This window comes from Grampus griseus, assembly GCF_964374135.1.
Source record: "Grampus griseus genome assembly, chromosome: 3".
Taxonomy (NCBI): domain Eukaryota; kingdom Metazoa; phylum Chordata; class Mammalia; order Artiodactyla; family Delphinidae; genus Grampus; species Grampus griseus.
This window is the reverse complement of record NC_139019.1, coordinates 14189925-14211339: the sequence shown is the minus strand read 5'-3', so window position 1 is coordinate 14211339 and position 21415 is coordinate 14189925. Positions and strand designations below refer to the sequence as shown.

General features: G+C 44.5%; 1 protein-coding gene across 1 annotated transcript in view; it reads left to right on the top strand.

Annotated features, from left to right (window-relative positions):
- The window catches only part of MYO10 (myosin X), a gene marked incomplete at its 5' end in the record, with an annotated part of 218166 nt that overhangs the window by 82843 nt on the left and 113908 nt on the right, over positions 1–21415 (top strand). The window contains 1 exon segment of the mRNA XM_082651004.1: positions 16097–16255. Within this exon segment, the coding sequence (XP_082507130.1) occupies positions 16097–16255 (159 nt within the window).

Genomic DNA, 21415 nt, shown 5'->3' with positions numbered 1-21415 from the left:
CCTTTAGGCTTCGGGTTGGATTGTTTATTTGCGATTTTTCTTGTTTCTTGAGGTGACTTGTATTGCTCTAAACTTCCCTCTTAGAACTGCTTTTGCTGCATCCCATAGGTTTTGGATTGTCGTGTTTTCATTGTCATTGGTCTCTAGGTATTTTTTGATTTCCTCTTTGATTTCTTCAGTGATCTCTTGGTTATTTAGTAACATATTGTTTAGCCTCCATGTGTTTGTGTTTTTTACATTTTTTTCCCGTAATTGATTTCTAATCTCATAGCATTGTGGTCAGAAAAGATGCTTGATATGATTTCAGTTTTCTTAAATTTACTGAGACTTGATTTGTGACCCAAGATATGATCTATCCTGGAGAATGCTCCATGTGCACTAGAGAAGAAAGTGTAATCTGCTGTTTTGGGATGGAATGTCCTATAAATATCAGTTAAATCTATCTGGTCTGTTGTGTCATTTAAAGCTTCTGTTTCCTTATTTATTTTCATTTTGGATGATCTGTCCATTGGTGTAAGTGAGGTGTTCAAGTCCCCCACTATTATTGTGTTACTATCAATTTCCTCTTTTATATCTGTTAGCAGTTGCCTTATGTATTGAGGTGCTCCTATGTTGGGTGCATATATATTTATAATTGTTGTATCTTCTTCTTGGATTGATCCCTTGATCATTATGTAGTGTCGTTCCTTGTCTCTTGTAACATTCTTTATTTTAAAGTCTATTTTACCTGATATGAGTATTGCTACTCCAGCTTTCTTTTGATTTCCATTTGCATGGAATATCTTTTTCCATCCCCTCACTTTCAGTCTGTGTGTGTCCCTAGGTCTGAAGTGGGTCTGTTGTAGAGAGCATATATATGGGTCTTGTTTTTGTATCCATTCAGCGAGCCTGTGTCTTTTGGTTGGAGCATTTAAACCATTCATGTTTTAGGTAATTATCGATATGTATGTTCCTGTTACCATTTTCTTAATTGTTATGGGTTTGTTTTTGTAGGTCCTTCTCTTGTGTTTCCCACTTAGAGAAGTTCCTTTAGCATTTGTTGTAGAGCTGGTTTTTTGGTGCTGAATTCTCTTAGCTTTTGCTTGTCTGTAAAGCTTTTGCTTTCTCCATCGAATCTGAATGAGATCTTTGCCGGGTAGAGGAAACTTGGTTGAAGGTTCTTCCCTTTCACCACTTTAAATAAATATGTCATGCCACTCCCTTCTGGCTTGTAGAGTTTCTGCTGAGAAATCAGCTGTTTACCTTATGGGAGTTCCCTTGTATGTTTTTTGTTGTTTTTCCCTTGCTGCTTTCAATAATTTTCCTTTGTCTTTAATTTTTGCCAACTTGATTACGATGTGTCTCAGTGTGTTTCTCCTTGGGTTTATCCTGCCTGGGACTCTGCGCTTCATGGACTTGGGTGGCTATTTCCTTTCCCGTATTAGGGAAGTTTTCAACTATAATCTCTTGAAATATTTTCTCTGGTCCTTTCTCTCTCTCTTCTCCTTCTGGGACCCCTATAATGCGAATGTTGTTGCGTTTAATGTTGTCCCAGAGGACTCTTAGGCCATCTTCATTTCTTTTTATTCTTTTTTCTTTATTCTGTTCCATAGCAGTGAATTCCACCGTTCTGTCTTCCAGGTCACTTATCCGTTCTTCTGCCTCAGTTATTCTGCTATTGATTCCTTCTAGTGTAGTTTTCATTTCAGTTATTGTATTGTTCATCTCTGTTCTTCAATTCTTCTAGGTCTTTGTTAAACATTTCTTGCATCTTCTCAGTCTTTGCCTCCATTCTTTTTCTGATGTCCTGGATCATCTTCACTATCATTATTCTGAATTCTTTTCCTGGAAGGCTGCTTGTCTCCACTTCATTTAATTGTTTTCTGAGGTTTCATCTTGTTCTGTCATCTGGTACATAATCCTTTGCCTTTTCATTTTCTCTGTCTTTCTGTGAATGTGGTTTTCGCTCCACAGGCTGCAGGATTGTAGTTCTTCTTGCTTCTGCTGCCTGCCCTCTGGTGGATGAGGCTATCTAAGAGGCTTGTGCAAGTTTTCTGTTCGGAGAGACTGGTGGTGGGTAGAGCTGGCTGTTGCTCTGGTGGGCAGGGCTCAGTAAAACTTTAATCCGCTTGTCTGCTGATGGGTGGGGCTGGGTTCCCTCCCTGTTGGTTGGTTGGCCTGATGTGACCCAGCACTGGAAGCTACCTGGGCTCTTTGGTGGGGCTAATGGCAGACTCTGGGAGGGCTCATGCCAAGGAGTACTTCCCAGAACTTCAGCTGCCAGTGTCCTTGTCCCCATGGTGAGACAGAGCCACCCCCCACCTCTGCAGGAGACCCACCAACACTAGCAGGTAGGTCTGGTTCAGTCTCCCCTGGGGTCACTGCTCCTTCCCCTGGGTCCCGATGCGCACACTACTTTGTGTGTGCCCTCCAAGAGTGGAGTCTCTGTTTCCCCCAGTCCTGTCGAAGTCCTGTAATCAAATCCCGGTAGCCTTCAAAGTCTGATTCTCTAGGAATTTCTCTTCCTGTTGCCAGATCCCCAGGTTGGGAAGCCTGACATGGGCTCAGAACCTTCACTCCAGTGTGTGGAGTTCTGGTTTATAACTGTTCTCCAGTTTGTCAAGTATTTTTTTTAAAAAAAACAGCAATTTGAGGTATGATTCACCTCCCGTAGACGATACCCATTTAAAGTGTGCAGTTCACTGGTTTTAAGTAGATTCACAGGGTTGTACAGTCGTCACCACAATCAGTTTTAGAACATTTTTACCACCCAGAGGAAACCTCAGACCCATGGGCAGTCACTCCCCATTTCCCCTCCCATCCTCCCCAGTGCCTGGCAACCACTCATCTACTTCCTGTCTCGGGATTTGCTTATTCTGGACATTTGCTATAAATGGGATCATATGATGTGTGGCCTTTTGGGTCTGATCTCTTTCACTTGGCAAAATGCTTTCAAGGTTCATCCGTGTTTGCGTTTATCAGTCCTTCATCCCTTTTTCTTGCTGAATAGTATTCCATTGTATAGGTATACCACATGGTGTTTACCCACCCATCTGTTGATAGACATTGGATTGTTTTCACTTTTTGGCATATAGAAGTAATGCTGCTAGGAACATTTGTGTATAACTTTTTTCCATGGACATTTGTTTTCATTTCTCTTGGGCCTATACCTAAGTGTGGAATTGGTGGGACAGATGGTAACTTTGTTTGCCCTATTGGACAACTCGGAAGCAGCTGCACCACTTTAAACTCCCTCCAGCAGTGTGTTAACTCACATACTTTTAACAGGAGCATGTATAGCTATCAAGTCATTTCTAGTGCAAATCTTGGGGTCTTTGAGGGAATTGGCTGCTCTGAGTTTGATGCAACTTCTCAGTTTTCAGATGTCCACGAGGTGAGAGGCTGTCACTTGGTGAATTTTCGTCGTCATGTTCTTATCAGTTTCCGTCTGCTCTTCTCCATTATCGTAGCCCCTGGAAAGTAGATGAAGGTGGATTGGCATGGATGGGTGAAGCCTGAGTATCGTAGGCGTGTTGTAGTGGAAGGGGGAGTGGGGGTCAAGCTTGCAGTGTTGAGGTCTCTGCATCTGTGAGAAGGAGCTGCTCTCTGATGGGAACATGGACCATTTGGGAGTGAGTGAGACGGGGTGGGGGCCCCTTTGTCTTTGTACTGTGTTTTGAATCTGTAACGTTCTAAAATTGAAACTTGAAGAGATACTAGCTTTTATAAGGATACTGCCAAGGTTTTATAAGGATATTGCCAGAAAGGAAGGATGTCCAAACTCTTTTTGGGAGAGCTCAGTGGCGGATGGGAAGCTATACAGAGAGTGGTGATATTGACAGAAACATGGCCACGTTTATCCCACATAACCTTTGCTCTTCAGATTAAGATTTCAACCAGATTCCCATCATTTTCTGTAAACCTCAGGTGCTCCGGCTTTTTAGATATTTAGACCAGATTTCTAGCAGAAGATGTGCAGGGCTTTTATACCTTTTTGCATTCACAGACATTTACAGAGAAACAAGAATGCCTTGTTGATACTTTTCAGGGGAAGACAAACAAGCAGTATTCTTTTTAGCCCCTTATTTTGTTCATGTATTTTAGTACATGGAAAAATACCTCAGTACCTAGTATTAATTGTTCTTATTAATTACACTTTTTAAAAGAGATCCTTGCCATCTTAGTGACCTATATTTTATTCAGTCTTCTTCTGGCCTCTGCCTCTTTGTAATCCTTTCAGTAATTCAAGTAGCATTTTGCTGCCATTTCTAGAGATTTCCTTGGTGGTGGTGGGGTTTGGCACAGAGGGAAAGCATGGGAGTTCACTATTCGATGTTCTAAGCTGTTGTGCTTTGTTTCTGGCCTTTTCTGTTATCTCCTGGATGATGTGTTTTCTCCTAGTTTTGTACCGTCACTTTGAGCCAAGCTGACCTCTTGCCGCTTCGTAGATATTTTACCAAACCAGCAGCCAAAAATGACTTCTGGTTTCAGTCTAGAATCTGGAGTCATTCCAATTCTATTTTTGTTCACTGGATTAACAAATACTTTGCATGGTATCTCTTAATTCTTACTTGACACTAGGAAATGAGTGGCACACAAAAAACAGAATGCTTAAAGATTGGATTCGTAAAATTGATGCTGACTCTGTTTTGAAACTCCAAGATGTATGGGTATTTGGCTCAAATAGGCTTTTTTCATTTCACTTAAGAGCAGCCAAGGAATTACTGTCATATTATTAAGTTTAAAGGCAGTTTCAAGACAGCCAGTAAATGAAAAATGTTCACTTACAACTCAGCCTTTGGAGTTAGGTTTTAGGTGACAGACGCAAGGTGCTCAGTATATGACCTCAGCATCCTAGAAGGGCAACTGGTACTCATCCCTTTAATGGACAGTTAGTCAGTAGCCACTGGTGCCAGATGTTTGACTAGGCAGTGAAGACCCAGAGGTTTTCATGAGGCCCAGTCCAGGTCCAGTACAAGGATGGCAGCTCACTTCCAGCTACTGTACACATCACGATTCGCCCTCCTTCACTGGCCCATCTGCAGCCCCAGATCCTCAACATGGTAGCCCAGAAAATCAGTCACTTCCACCCAGGAGGTGAAAGTTTAGCTATGCCCAGTTCCTAGGCAGAGGTAGGAGAGGGGAGATTACAGCGTAAGGTGGTGACAGGAGAGGGTTCTGTCCAAGGTGCTGTGGAAGAGAAGGACACTGCAGTCAGGTGGGGCACGGTGGCTGAGGTTGGGAAGAGGGGTGACCTGGAGGAATGCAGGACAGACCCCAAGAGGGTTGTCCGCGGTGTGGAAAGCAGGGAAAGGGGGCCAGAGACTGATGCGGCTGGAGAAGCAGCAGGAGCCCCTCAGGAAAGGCATTGTAGGGAAACCACATTAAGATTATTGCTTATCCTGCAAGTGACTGGGAACAAACCGTGAGAGAGTTTCAATCAGGGTGCGATCAGATTGCATCACTGGTAACAGTACCTAACAACGGAAATATCTGAGTCGCTCGCTCAGTACCAAGAATTGTATCAAATCCTTTATGGGCGTTGTCTGACTCCTTTTTCTCCCGAACACTCTATGAGATGTAGGTATTGTTATTATCCTCGTTTTGTAGCTGGTGCAGCTGAGGGTGAGAAAGCAGAGTCACCGGAGCAAGTTGAGATTGCTCGGCCAGTCGACAGCAGAGTAGGGCTCAAAGCCCTCCAAGTCTATGCTGTTCAGACCCGAGTGGCGTCCCCTTCAAGGTCCTAGTCGATCCCAGTTTGGGAAACACCGGCCAAAGAAACCAAAGTTTCATCTCTGGAAGTTTCTTTCCATTCTGAGTTATCAGTGCCTGGAAAAATTGTCATTAAAAGTAGTAAAAACATTTTTTTAATCTTTAAAGTTAAAACTCAAAACTTTTCTTAGCCTCCAAATTGAGAACTGCTGGATTCATACCATGGGGGTCTGGAGGCAGAGAAACTAGTTAGGAAGCAGTTACTGGGGTCCAGGTGAAACATGAGTGGTGAGAGCTGAGGCAGGAGGAGGGAGTGGAGAGACGATGGAATCCAGGTGGTCTCAGTCAGTTGCCAGGACTTGGAAGGTAGGCATGGTGGCCAGCAAAGGGGAGGGATTTTAGGTGGACTTCGCTTTCTCGCTTGGGAGGCCGGCAATGAGAGTGTCACTCCTGACGTGGAGGAGGTCTGTTTATGTTTTGGGGTTTTTTTGAGGTGCTTTTGACACATCAGGGTGGTTTGGAGTTACAGGAATGGAGATTCTATACCAGAGTTCAAGTTAGGGGTCTGGACTTGTAACTGGGGAAAAGGGATCAGAAAGGGGCACTTGAATTAGAACAAGGACTAGGACATTAGGACAGAAGTAAAGGAACTTCAGAAGCGAGAGCTGGTCAACCATTTGTCTCAAGAATTGGGGTTCCTGGGCTTTCCTCCCTTCCCTGCTTCTTGCTTTGTAGAGTTTCTCTGGGCTGAAACTGACTATGTATAAAATAGGTGGGTTAGGAAAGCCCTTTCTAATAGCTGGTGACCCTTGGGGGAGGTTGATGATTTCATTTTAGTTTCTGTTGTTGTTTTGAAAGCAGTTCTACAATATTCATTTTTAAAAGATTCATTGAATTAATTATATGTGTCCAGATATGCTCATTGATAATGATTTTGATGGGACTGATTTCTCTTTAAGCCTAGAAATGTTTAAAAACTTTAGAAAACAGAGAAAGTCATAGAAAAGTGCAAAAAAACACCTACAGGCTTGTGACCCATTATTGGAGTTCTGATATATTTTCTTCCAGGCTTTTTGCGTGTATTTTAAAACTTTTTTTTTTAATTAAGCTTTTCGTTTTGAGACCACTGTAGATCTACGTGCATTTGTAAGCACTAGTTCAGACAGATCCCATGTTACCCTTTTACCTGGTTTCCCTCGATGATAACATCTTGCAAAACTGGACCACAGTATCGCAACCAGGGTATCAGATAGTTGAGGTACAGAACCTTTGGATCCAGCAGGCTACCCCACGCCCCACCCACCCGTCTTAGCCTCCAGCCGCACCAGTCTGGCCTTCATTTGCTCTCATTGGCTCATTTCAAGAATGCCAACCCGGGATTGGCTTTTTCAGCTTTTACCTGTTACAGATAAAGCTGCCCTGAACATTGACGTGTAAATTTTTTGTGCCGACGTCAGCTTTCATTTATTCAGAAAAAATGCCCAAGAGTACAGTTGCTGGTGTGTGTGTGTGGGTGTGTGTATGCCTCTGTGCTTGCCCTTGTGTGTGTTTAAAAAAATAAACCTAGGATTATACCGTACGTGTGCACAGTATAATTTCATCATAAATTTACCTTAGTATACCTCTATCATGAAAACACATTAGAAAATAGTTATCTTTTTCTTAACACTGAATTCAGCGTGGGAAGGCTAGCTTGAGGAACGTGAAGACCGTCCTTTTCAGGGTAGGTTGGGCCCGCCTGGTGGTGGCAGCAACGAGAAAGCTTTAGAAGACATAACCTAGCACAGCTGGAACAGGCATGATTTTACTTTGCACAGAAGATTTTCCTAAACTTTTCTGTTATGGAAAAAAAAAAGTAGTAGAGTTTAGCATTTAAAAGAAATCTGTACAGGGACTTCCCTGGCGGCCCAGTGGTTAAGACTCTGCACTGTCAGTGCAGGGGGCACAGGTTCGATCCCTGGTCGGGGCACTAAGATCCCACATGCTGCACAGTGTGGCCAATAAATAAATGAAATAAATCTGTACATAATTCTTGTATAAAATCACAATTCCTAATGTGTATAAGTGCCGATTTGAGATCTTATTTTCCCTAATATGCAGATACTCTAGGATGTTCTTTTGTGTGTACGTGTTTGTGTACTAGTCATTCCTTCCAACCATGCCAGCTCACTATGACCGTTAACCTTTTTCTTTGCGGTTCGCCAAGGCGGGGTCAGGGCCAGTGTATCGTCTGGGCCTTCCTTCGGGGCTGGTACAAATGAGTGAGCTGCTTTTCGCACTGCTGGTGGCGTAGCAAGGCTCTGCGGGTCCATGGGCAGATGCGCCGTCCACAGGTTAGCTTCCGGGGTGTCTTAGGCTTCTTGGACCCTTAATTCTCTCCGTCTGCCTGCACACTCTGCAGTGTCCTCGGAGAGTTCAGGCTCAGTGGTTAAGACTGGCTGTTAGTGACTGTTAGCCAGAGCCTCCTGACTTTGTTGGGTTGGACATATCACTGCTGATGCTTTTGGCGGTGGTATTTGTGCACGTGAAAGCAGGAAGACACCCTCCATTTGGGGGACGGCAGTGCGTGTAGCGATCGCTCCCAGTGGTGATTCAGACACTGCTTTCACGTGGAGTTTCTAGAAAGTTGGCCTCCTCGAATTGCATTTTGTAGTGAGATTGTTCTTTAATCTTGTCTCTCGAACAGCAGTCTCAGTGTCACATTTGGTACTGACTTGTCCGTGATGATGCATAGGTACAAGTGTCTGCCCCCCTTAGCTGCTTACGTAGCCCTCGGTCCCTTAGGTCCGAGACCAAGTGCCACTGCCGTGCACAGAGCCCCCGCCTCAGCCGCCCTCTGCTATGCGGATGCCCTGTGCTGTGTCTCAGCTTTGTATCGGCTCTTGCCTGGCTGTGGTCTGTCCCACGTGGCCAGTTCCCATCCGACCCTGGGACTTTCCTCTGTGACAGACCCCACCGTGTGGTTAGGATTGTCTGTTTATTTTTCTGATCCCTCGTTGGTCAGTAAGCTGTTTGCAGGAAGCCATTTAATCCATCATTGTATTCCTGGGCTCCAGCTCAGAGCCTGGCACGAATGACCGAGGGAGCCGGACAGAGTCAATCAATGAAAAATCACAGAATAAGTGAGGGATTAAACCCAGCACACGGGGAGGGCGGTGCACTGTGTGCTTTCCCCTCCCCCTCTCCACTCCTGCTCTCCTTCAAAGGGCCAGGGTTCTTAACCATTGACTCCATTGAACGTGCCAGGGGTTGCCAACCAGTTAGTGGCAGAGCTGGAATTCAAAAGGCTGCCTCTGACCTAGCGTCCCCCTAAAGTGGGATGCACCTTTTCCATGGTCCCAAGGAACTGAATGCTAGCTGTGCTGTGTGCTATGGGGTAGGTTTCCTAACTTCTCTGAATCTTCTTGAATTGATTCTTTAAGAAATGAGCAGTGGCGTTTCCTCCCCTGCTGAGGATCAGATGTGCCTGACGCATGCAGCCAGTGCTCAATGAGTACCAGTGCCCTCTGTCCACCCTTCTTTGCTATTTTGCTGTTATACCCGAATGTCATGCACTGCGCCATACTGGGCATTGAAAACCCACGGACAGTTTAAATGACTTAATCTCACAACCCGTTTGGGTCTCTGAAAAAGAAAATAATCTTTGTTTTATCTATAATTAGAAGTCAGTTATCTCACAAACTCAAGGGGGAGGTTAACGTCACAGAATCTTTATTTATATAATGATCATTTTACCCCCCGTGCCATGTAATTAAGATGACAAATTTGAGCTGAAAGCAAAGCACTGGTGCCACCCCCCCCCCCCCGCACACTAGGAGAGTACATGTGTAGCATTTTGCCTTTGATTAGATTCTAATGGAAATTTCTAGTGGACTTCACATTTTTGTGTTCCAGATACTTTCTCCAGTCTGCTGGGGCAGCAGCAAAACAGGCCAAGGCAGAGTTTCAGTGAAGTAGGTGGCTTTCTTCTGCAGCTTGTCCTAAGATGATAGCCAGTGAGGGTTGGAGTCCGTGAAGCTTGACATGAGGAAGCTTGTTTTTGGTTTACATGATCGCTCACTTTGGCCACACGTCAGGAGGCAAAGGTCTTAACCCTTCTCGTCGATCACGCTTTAATTTATGAGCCAGTAAACGAAAGAAAGATGGAAAGAAAACTAAGAGAGTCCTCCGCCCTGAAACAGTGTGGAGTTCCAGAGAAAATCTAAACAAGGCCAGCCGGGTTTGTGCAAAGGGATTAAAATGGAAGAAGAAAGCATTGTGTCAAATAGTTCTCAGCAGATACCGTGCTGGTCAAGATCATCGTAAAGAACGTAGAACTGAATGAGCCGCCCGCCCTCTCCCGCCCCTCACGGCTGGTGTTCAGGCCCTTGTCTGAAGAGCAGGGGTCCCTCTGTCTCTAAGATTCTGGATTCTTTGCTTAGAGAATGTTCTGCGTTGTTCCTTACGCCATGACCCCCTTACAGGAATTGCTCCCTTTTACTAAGCCCTCGTTGGTGCCAATTGCTGTGACTTTTACTTACGTTATGTGCTGTAGCTTTTGCAGTAATTCTGTGAGTAAGGATTATTATCATCATTTTTCTTTATTAGTGGGGAAAATCACGGGCCAGGGAAGTTAAGTGTGTGGCTCATCGTTCCTGAGCTATAAAAGCATAGATCTAGGAGAACGGAGTCCAGCCAGGTCTGACGCCAAGGCCATGTTTTGGTCATTACCCGACTCTGCTTCTCCTTGTGTGTATACCCATTTTGAAGGCCGGGATCTTTCATTCAGTATTTACTGAGTCTGTGTCGTAGACCGAGGCTGGGCACTGAGGAACAAGATAGGCCTGCTTCCTGCCTTTGTAGAGTTTTCAAACTGAGTTTTCACGATAGTGAGGTGTGAAGTCAGTTCAGAGGGCCACAACTGACATTTAAAAGAAATAGAAAATATTGGGATGTGCCAAACATTGTGGTGTCTTAACGAAACTCGTATGAAACTCTGCGTGTGGTAGTTTCCGGTGTAAAACACATTTTCCTAGGTAGGTTGTGGTCCAAAGAGTTGAAAGATACTGACCAGAGGCCTCAGAGTTGCGGGGGGAGATGGTTTTGAAACGAGGAAGATAATAGGTTAGATGAGTGACTACAAACTGGCATAGGAGCTATGAAGACAGCACACATGATAGAATAAAGAGGAAGGTGGCAGGGTGTCCTTCAGACAAGACCCCTGGTGCCTTCTGAGAGGGTAACGTTTGGGCGGAGACGTCCAGGAGGAGAGTAATGGGATGTCAGTGGCCCGGAACAGCAGGTACAAGAACCCTGGGTCAGGGAGACAGAGGTGGAAATAGTGTGGACCATATTGTCTGACTATAATGTAGTACAATTAGAAAATAATAACATCTGTAACTCTACAAAACAGAAATAGAGTTACAGATGTAGAAAATAAACATACGGTTACCAGAGGGTAAGGGGGGGAGGGGTAAATTGGAGGATTGGGATTGACATATACACACTACTATATATAGAATAAATAACTGATAAGAACCTAGCGTGTAGCACAGGGAACGCTACTCAGTACTCTGTAATGGCCTATATGGGAAAAGAATCTAAAAAAGAGCGGATATATGTCTATGTATAACAGATTTACTTTGCTATACACCTGAAACTAATATAGCATTGTAAATCAACTCTACTCCAATAAAAATTTAAGAAAGAAGAAATAATAAAAAATATAAGCAAACCCCATTGCCTAGTAACCATCATCATCTTTATCACCATCACCCTTCCTAACTTGGGTCAAACACAAATCAAAAACTAAATTATATAATATTGTCGTGCTGACCTTTGATTTACCTCTATTAAATGTTTTTATCTTTAAAATTGTTTCCAAAAGATTTGTCTTTATTTTATGAAAGGTTTTGCTTATGGCATTGGCTGACTCTTCAATTTTTCCTGGTATGTACCTAGACATCTGGTTGGATGGCATACCAGGGCATTCCTAGACTGGGGTATCTCCACCTTGGCTTCCTGGCATTTGGGCTGGATAATTCTTTGATGTTTATAGCAGCATTCCTGGCCTTTACTGACGGGATGCCGGCATCCTTTCCCCTCTCCCCCAGTTGTGACAACCAAAAATGTTTACAAAACTTGCCAACTGCGCCCTGGGGGGCGAAGTTGAGAACTGCTCTAGAAGAAACGCCAGGCTCACGGGAGATGAAGTTGCCCACATTGAGAACACCCTCTATCCCATCCGTCCATCAGGAGGGGACATGATGAGGGTTTTTTGGTTTTTTTGTTTCTTTTTCTTTCTCTTTAATCAGAAAAGTTACATTTTTATGACTGGGGGTTCCTAACGAATTGTAATACGGAAAATCTGTGTGTATCACTATAGACAATAAAAACTCTCATGTGAGCGTGATGGGGGTTTCCTGCCATATTTGTTCTATCCGAAGATTAAAATAAAAGGGGAGGGCTTCCCTGGTGGCGCCATGGTTGAGAATCCGCCTGCCGATGCAGGGGACACGAGTTCATGCCCGGGTCTGGGAAGATCCCACATGCCGCGGAGCGGCTGGGCCCGTGAGCCATGGCCGCTGAGCCTGCGCGTTCGGAGCCTGTGCTCTGCAACGGGAGAGGCCACAACAGTGAGAGCCCTGCGTACCGCAAAAATAAAAAAATAAAAAAATAAATAAAAGGGGATTGACAATGGCTCAGCTGTTTTTTTAATCTAATTAATTGACTTCATGCCTTTTCATTTTTTCAGACAGAAGTGGACCCAGCATTGGGCAGACCTTCTCTCAGTTGTTTTTCCAGTCGTGTTGATTGGTGGCCCTTGTTCTGCTGCCACACTTAATCCAGTCTGTCTTGTGACCAGTGGCTTGTATTTCTATAACAGGAGCTATTTGTTCTGAGGCCCCATTTTTTTTCTAAATTGATTTCCTGTCCATTAATCGTCTATATTTTGCTCCTTTGCTTAACCATACCACTGTTCTTCTAGTATATGCCCCGTCAAAGTCACTCAGTTTATTTTGAGGTGGGTTTTGAGGAATTCATTTTGTTATTGTTTTTGGCTGTTGTTTGTTTCCAAAAATTTCCTGTAAAAAGAATTCCATTCTTTAAACCTAGAATTTTCTTTTTTGCTGTTTGGGGATTATCTTGTGCAGTTAGTATGCTGTTCGTTGTTGCCTAGGAATGACTGTTGGTAGTTAGGGGGGCTCTCCTGAAAAATTCTTGAATAAGATTGTGAGTCTTATTAAGCCTTTGAAATATTTCCAAATTAGGTGTTTATTCAACCAATATGCTTTAACACAGTGAATGCAGGGGGCTCTCTCCATTCCTTACTTCCTTAGTGTTCCTACTTTGATGTTACGTGATCGGTGAGGTATCCTCAAACACAACATAAAGTAACCCCTCTGGGTGCTTAATCACCTTACACTCATTTATGTCTTCGTAGCTATTCATCACCATCTGCACGATGCTATATATTTACTTGTCCATTTCTGTTTTTTCCTTGCCTTTACTGGAATGTAAGCTGTATTCCCGATGCTTAGAACATACCAGTAAATAGTTGCTTGAATGTATGGATTTTGTTAATTTATCGGACACTTATCAATGTGCCAGGCACCACTGTAAAATCTTTACAGATATTAACCCATCACTGAATGCATGGTCCTCCCTGCCTTTCCTTCACAAATACATTTTCTCTGCTATCCCATTTTTCTTTGAAATAATCACTGTTTCGAGCAGCTGCAGGCCTCTGTCTTGGCATGATGGTTCTATCTTTTCTGTTCCCAGTCTCTTGTTTTTGTAACTGTTATCTTCCGTCATGATTCTGTCTCCCTGAGGTCAGAAGGAATAGTGCAAGTTCTCTTGATTTTCCCACTCCTGGAATGGCCATGTGCCCACATCTGTGTGTGCCTAGAAACATACGAGGAAGTCAAATGTACAAAGGTGGGGACTCTATTTACAGTTTTAGCCATTTTTGCAGAGACCAGGTGCCCAGCTCTGAGCTGCTTACTTGGACTCATGCATTGCCTTGCTGTTCCCAGAGCGTTAAAAAAGACAATAAGGGCTTCCCTGGTGGCGCAGCAGTTGAGAGTCTGCCTGCCGATGCAGGGGACACGGGTTCGTGCCCCAGTCCGGGAAGATCTCATATGCCGCGGAGCGGCTGGGCCCGTGAGCCGTGGCCGCTGAGCCTGCACGTCTGGAGCCTGTGCTCCGCAATGGGAGAGGCCACAACAGTGAGAGGCCCGCGTACCGCAAAAAAAAAAAAAAAAAAGACAATGAAATGCTTACATATGACGTAAGTATTTAGTCGTTATGTAAATCTTCAGTGGCAGTTGTAGGGTGTGTATGGTTATTTCCAAAAAGCAGAATCACTAGAAATGCAGAAAACAATTGTAATATTCTAAATTATTTCTATCCTCCAATTCTGGAATTCTCAGTATACTCAGAGACAGTGAGTAGGAAAAGGGTTCACGATGGGAGGGACTTGCTGATGTGGAGTGAGTCTGCAGGGGCTTGAGCAGGAGGTAGTTGTGCTGGTGCCCTGTCGTCTTCCCTACAAGAAAATTGTCCTGGGGAACTTGTGGAACTGCCTTGCCCTCGTGTTGGCAGGAGTGCTGAGCCAGCAGGGTGAGGAGGTCCCCCTGGTGCTGAGTGCAGAGGGTGACACGACACTGCTCTGCACCCCTCAGCTGGCCACGGGCTAGCCTCACGGTCACCGTGGGGAAAAACCCAAGTACACTGCTCAGTTGTAGTGTTTCTGGAAAACCTGCCCAGATTGGCCCCATAGGCATAGAGCGAGCTGGGGAAGGGCAGAGAGTTTCAGCCGTTCGCTTCTGGCAGTTTCCAGGCTACTCTCAGCCTAAATCTGTTTCTTTAATTTTCTTCCATGGTGTTGATGAGTTAAAGTGAAGGGCTGGTGTCCTAAGTGTTCCTACACTCTGGAATTTCCTGCACATTTTTCTTTAATACCTGGTTATCCTGGCTGTGGCGCAGCCCACGTTGCACGCAATCCCTCAGTGGCCACAGGCCTGTCCTACCCTGTGGGGCGCTTACGTGGCACGGTGGCCCCCTTGCCGGGAGGCGGGAACCACACATCTCCTGGCGGATGTCTGTGTCCAGGAGGCAGCTGGGGAAAGTGGCTGGGCCTCAGAAGAGATGTCTGGGGTCTGCCCTGGCCTCAAGCAGTTTCTCAGGACTGGTTTTGACTGATTCTTGCGGTTCATGTGGCAGAAACGCCACGGCTGAAGTTTTCATTTTTCTCTGGAAAAATAAAACATGCCACTTTTTGTGGCTTATGGAAACCATTGGGGTGGTACTTCTGCCTTTCTTAGTGTGTCATTCCCTTTTTCAGTAACATACCATTTGTTGCCATGAAGGCAACTGGTTGATATTTTAAAATAGAGCTCCCCGACCTGCAGATAGTATTCGAAAAAGTTGTGTTGTGTGTATGTGGACACGTGAGCACGTGTGCTTATGAAGACTGCATTTTTCGTGTTATTTACATCTTGGTGTTTGTATTTCAAGGATGAATATAGTAAAAGTATACAATGAATAAATAGGAGGTAGCCTCCATCGCTGAATGATTGTTTTATGTACAGGAGTTTGTAAAACTGGTCAGACTGGTCAGTGGATGGAGCTGACTGGATGTGATTAATCCTCGACCCAACCAGTGGTGATAAAAGAGCCCCGTGTAGATTTTAGAAACACATGCACATTCTGTGATCAGTCCTACAGTATCAGAGTTGTCTTGTGTACACGCTACGACACGTATGCAGCACTCACCACTGGTGTCTGGAATTTAAAGGAAGACAGGCTGTTAAGCAGGCAAACCAGTTGTATTTTACATTTGAGAGGATTTGTTTTGCCTGAAGATCACGTGAATGCTGTATATCTCAGTTGAGAGGGGATCATGTCCAAGGATATTTTTCAGACATTCCTGACGAGATGTGTTTCAGTGTCTGAACACATGTACAGACTGTATGGTGGATTTGTGTAACACTTAAATTGAAGGGCTTTATTAAGAAGCTTTGAAATATAGCACATGGTCCTTTGAATATATTATATAGTGAAATCAAATTACTTTCTGAAAGCGTGGTCAGCCAGCTTCTTAACCGTTACTGCTTTATGTCAGTGGTACAAAAGTGAACTGAAAATTTCTCGTTTCTGTGATTCCCAAAGGATGTTTAATACTTGAACTATTCACGTCTTTTAGGAACATCTAATGTCAATTTTCAAAATAACTGCTACCTTTAAAGATAGGTAGGTGGCATAAAGGCAGTGAAAGAGTTCTCTGCGGTCTGTTTTTTGCTGGTGGATTCTGGATCTTTTTGCTGGTACCGTACTGAGGTCGTATTGTAAGTTGGGGGAAATGTCGTGGAAACTGTTCATCGCTGATAACTAAACCGTTGAATTCCTTCCCCCCCACCAGGTCTTCACATACAAGCAGAGCACAATTACACACCAGAAGGTGATGGCTATGGACCCCATAGATGAGCAGGGCGTGGATGACATGGCCACCTTGACCGAGCTCCACGGGGGTGCCATTATGCATAACCTGTACCAGCGCTACAAGAGAAACCAAATCTATGTAAGTTCCACTTGCATGTCCTTAAAAAATCCCTCCAGTTCGGTTTTTTTTTTTTTTGGTCCTGCAATGCGGCATGTGGGATCTCAGTTCCCCCAGTTCCCCGACCAGGGATCGAGCCCACACCCCCTCCAGTGGAAGCGTGGAGTCTTAACCACTGGACCACCAGGGAAGTTACCCACATCCCTCCAGTTTGAGTCAATGTTTATTTTTGTCTTCAGAGAGTATTTCCTTTAGAGAACTTCTAGTTAATCTAAGTAAAATTATGTTTTCAGGTGTTTTGCCAAATTAGAGACTGGATCCATAAATCATGTTCTCATGTTGATTGCCTTGATTTTATGAGGGGGATAACTTTATGTCGAAGGGTAATGTGACCCCCTTCTTCTTGTGAGTGCATTCTCTCCGTAAGTGTTCTGTTTCATAAAGACGTGACGCAGACCGGTTTGACTTCCTCAATTAAGGGCTGGGGGAAAATGTGGCTTTGCAAACAAGCAGAGCTCAAGCTTCTTTTCTCATTTTCTTGATTTCTGTCCCTTTATGGATTTTCACTTTTCTTTTCTGGCAATGGAGCCCATCTAGGGGGATATTTATTTATTATTTTTATACAGCTTTTAAAGGTTACTTTCCATTTACGGTTATCACAAAATATTGGCTGTGTTCCCCGTGTTGTACAGTACCTCCTTGAGCCTACCTTACACCCAATAGTTTGTACCTTCCACTCCCCCCACCCCCTATATCGCCTCTTACCCCCTCCTCACTGGTAACCACTAGTGCTCTATATCTGTGAGTCTGCTTCTTGTATGTTATATTCACTAGTTTGTCGTATTTTTTAGATTCCACATATAAGTGATATCATACAGTATTTGTCTTTCTCTGTCTTATTTCACTTAGCATAATGCCTTCCAAGTCCATCCATGTTGCTGCAAATTTCATTCTTTTTTATGGCTGAGTAGTATTCCATCGTATGTATGTATGTACCACATCCTCTTTATCCATTCATCTGTTGATGGACACTTAGGTTGCCTCCATATCTTGGCAGTTCTAAATAATGCTATGAACATTGGGGCGCATGTATCTTTTTGAATTAGTGTTTTTGTTTTTGGGGGATTATATACCCAGGAGTGGAATTGCTGGGTCATGTGGAAGTTCTATTTTTAGTTTTTTTTTTTTTTTTTGAGAAACCACCGTACTGTTTTCCACAGTGGCTGCACCAATTTACATTCCCATCAACAGTGTATGAAGGTCCCAGGCTTCCCTGGTGGCGCAGTGGTTAAGAATCTGCCTGCCAGTGCAGGGGACACGGGTTCGAGCCCTGGTCTGGGAGGATCCCACATGCCGCAGAGCAGCTGGGCCTGTGAGCCATGGCCGCTGAGCCTGCGCTATAGAGACTGCGAGCCACAACTACCGAGGCCCGTGTGCCTAGAGCCCATGCTCCGCAGCAAGAGAAGCCACCACAGTGAGAAGCCCGCGCACAGCGGCGAGGAGTGGCCCCTGCTCACCGCAGCTGGAGAGGGCCCGCTAGCAGCAGTGAAGACCCAGTGCAGCCAAAAATAAATAAATAAATAAAACCAAAACAACCCAGTGTATGAAGGTTCCATCTAGGGGGATATTTGGGTTCAAGGGAACCCGTCTTATTTGTGGGATTGCTATTTTGATTGGAGGCATGTCCTTGTATAAAAGGCAGTCCTGCACGTGTTCCCCTTAATTGTTATGAAGTGTGACTCTGCTTATCTTATAAAAGTAATATCTAAAAATCACTTCTATAGTAATCCCTTTTTGACATTAAAGTACATAAATTACTTTATCTGTCAAGAATGATTGACCTACAGACTTTCTCTTTTCCATCTGCCTGTTAGTCTTTATAGTAACCTGGGCAACTGCTGGTAGGTGTTTATTTTTCAAGTCACGTTCAAATTCATACAGTTTTTTTTTAAAAAACACCAAATTTTAATACTGTAAAAACCCTTGATGTTTTAGTAATTTTTGTTCTTCAGGAGTTAATGTTTAATTTTGGCAGTATGCCTGTGATTATGATGAATAACGATATCACCCTTTCAAATAGCTAGCAGGTGCTGAGACTCAAGGCCCTCTCCGTATTGGGGTTCCTCTAATTTATTCTCCCTTAGACCAGGAGAGGAGAACTGGGAAAGAGGAGGAATTAGATATTTGTGGGTTTAATGTGAAATTTTCCTCAGCTTTAAAGAAAGGATGTTTATTTGCCTTGTTTTTAGGTTGGAAAAGTGTCATTTTTGCCAGAGTGACCTAATGTTTGCCACATGTCTTCAAACAGCCCTGCCTAGAGAAATTCAGTCGCGTTCTAGTCCTCTGACTGGCTTCGCTTATGTTAAGTCCGTATATTACAGCATTTTCCATATGCTCTTCAGAAAAGGTAGCATTCATACACGTTTACGTAAAAATGGCTGTGTATTCCATTCTGCGCACGTGCTCGCAGAACACACGTGCATTTACTCCCCTCTGTCCGCATCTCAGAAACCTCCTCCTTTCCACCTCTACCGGTGTCCAGGGAACCGTGTACCGTGCCTGCGTTATTAGCATTAAGTATTTGACACTGCCATGTAACTTTGTTTACACAGCAGTTTCCTTGCTCGGTTGGTCAAGGACCTGTTTTGTCTTTTTTGAGCCAAGGACAGTGCAAGGCACCTGGCAGTGGTGCGACAAATGTTTGTAAAACAAATGCCACTCCTATTAGAAATAACATAGTTGATGATAAAGGTGAAGCTAGATTTAAATTTTCTTTATTGGTATCTGTCCTTTACAAGTGAATATTTCAGAACTCATATTCTTCTGTCTATAGATGCAAGTTCTTGTTACACATTTAGTAGTCAAGAAAAAGTAAGTCAATTAGCGGGAAAAAAACTACCGAAGAGGCTTAAAAGGCAGAGCCCTTTAAAAGTCTGTTCCCCAGCCCCATCATGATGATGTTGTAAACCTGACAGCTTAAACTGCCCAGTAAACCACGTGAATAGGATCTTGGTCTTTTTTCCTGGGATGAAGACCTTTTCCCTCCCCTTTGAGGGAAAAACACAGGATTTTTATGTACATTCAGTTTACAGCTTAGTTCAGTTCATTATACCCTTATATGCCTTCCTTTCAGGACCTAGATAATTGTATTATTATCCATATAGCAGCCACCTCGATTTTCATTGCTGAAGCTGTTTGCAGTGGGTGCTGGTACCTACCAGACTCTGCCCCAACAAGACAAAACCACCACCTTTGAGGAAAGCACAGCCTTTTCACCTCTTATCCCAGCTCTGAGTGGTGCTTGTCTGTATCTTTAAAAGAGGGAAAAAATGACTTATAACAGAGGTGCTGTATTAGTTTTCTTTTGCTGGCTTAACAAATTACCATAACTGTCTTGCAGTTCTGTAGGTCAGTCTGAAGGGGTTTCACCAGACTAAAATCCAGGTGTGGGCATGATGGCGTTCCTTTCTGGAGCCCCTAGGGGAGGGTCTATTTCCTTCTCTTACCTGGTGTTGGCAGAGTTCAGCTCCTTGTGGTTGTAGGACTGAGGTCGTCGTTTTCTTGCTGGCTTTCTGCTGATTCCGAGCTGCTAGAGGCCCCCTTCCTTCACATTCAAAGGCAGCAACCCTGGATCTAGTCCTCATGCTTCACATCTCTTCCTCCTTTCTCCTCATCTCTGACTGCAGCCAAGAAAGCTTCTCAGGTTTTAAAGATTTGTGCGATTAGATTGGGTTCACCTAGATAATCCCCAGTCTGAGAGCTTACAACTTGAATGTATCTTCAGAGTCCCTTTGCCTGCAACATCACGTAGTCTCAGGTTCTGGGAGTTAGGTGGACATCTTGGTGGGGCGGAGAGTGGTGCGTTACTCTGCCTGCCATAGGCACCCTCCTTTGGGTCCTGTTATTGACAAGGGACTCCTGGTCTCTCCCCCACCACCCTGGATCTTGCATTATTTGTTGGCTTTCTGATCCGAGCAGCACAGGTTGCTGGTAAGCAGACCCACCTCCAGGTAGAGGAACCTGTTGTTTTGTGCTAAGAAGGACCATTAACTCTTTTTCTCCTTGAGGGCCACCCTTGTTGTCTGAGGACACTACCAGACCCCAGTAAAATATTTCTTCTAGCCTTTAGCATCCTCTGTTCAAATGTGGGTAGAGAGCTATGAAGGGGTAAAGCACTCAGTAGACAAACCAAAGTTGAGCCCACTTTTCTCTACTCACCTCCTCTTGGGCTCTGTAGTAAACATGTAATTTTTCTATGGCAATTAAAGAAAAGTTTTTTAAAGGTCAGATATCATAACCACCCCACCCCACCCCCATCTGACAGGGCTGTTTTACAATAAAATGGCAAGTGAAAGCACTTGGGGAACTTTGCTGACCTTTGTACCTCTCTCTCCATCTTTCTCATCTAATACCACCAGGTCTTTATTTGGAAAGTTCCTGCCTGGGACTTGGCGCTGCTCCTTCCAGGCAGAGGCTGTGCAGACCTCCGTGTCTGTAGATCTCCATGACTCCAGCCTTCCCGCTGGTCCTGTTTGGCTCTCACACCCGGGTTAGAGCAGCTCTGCTCTTTGCCTTGCATGAGCCCCTGCCTCATGCCCTAAATACTGGATTCCCTTCCTAGAAAGCCAGGCTCTCATGTCTAACACTCCACCTCGTCAGCTTTTCTCATCCTCTGGCGACTTCCCAGATGAGAACTCTGCTCAACACTTCAGCTCCCGACCTGGGACCCCCACCCCAGACTTCCACCCTGAGCCTCTTATCTGTGAGCTTCCTGGCACCTTGGAGAGGGTCCCGTGAGTCCCACCCTCCTGTGTCTCTTCCCACCATTGATGAGACCTGGTGGTGACAGGTACCCACACCTGTAAGTCCCTAAAGGATCGGAGAGGAGGGGTATGTGTGGTACAGGGAGATAAGAGATGGGGAGAGGAAACAAATACGTGGGTGAGAAAGCCGGAGCTGGCCGTGCAGAGCCCTGTGGAGGGGGCGGCAATAATGATACTGCAAAGGAGGGATGAGAGATGATCAGGAGGAAAGGCTGGTGACACGCCATCCATGAAGGTGGAGAGATGAGGGTGCATTTGGTGCGATGGCCTCACTAAACTGGGAGAAGGTTCCTTTGCTGATGGAATCTGATGTGTGTTGGGGAACATCAAATAATTAGTGGGATAGGTAGGCTGGAGT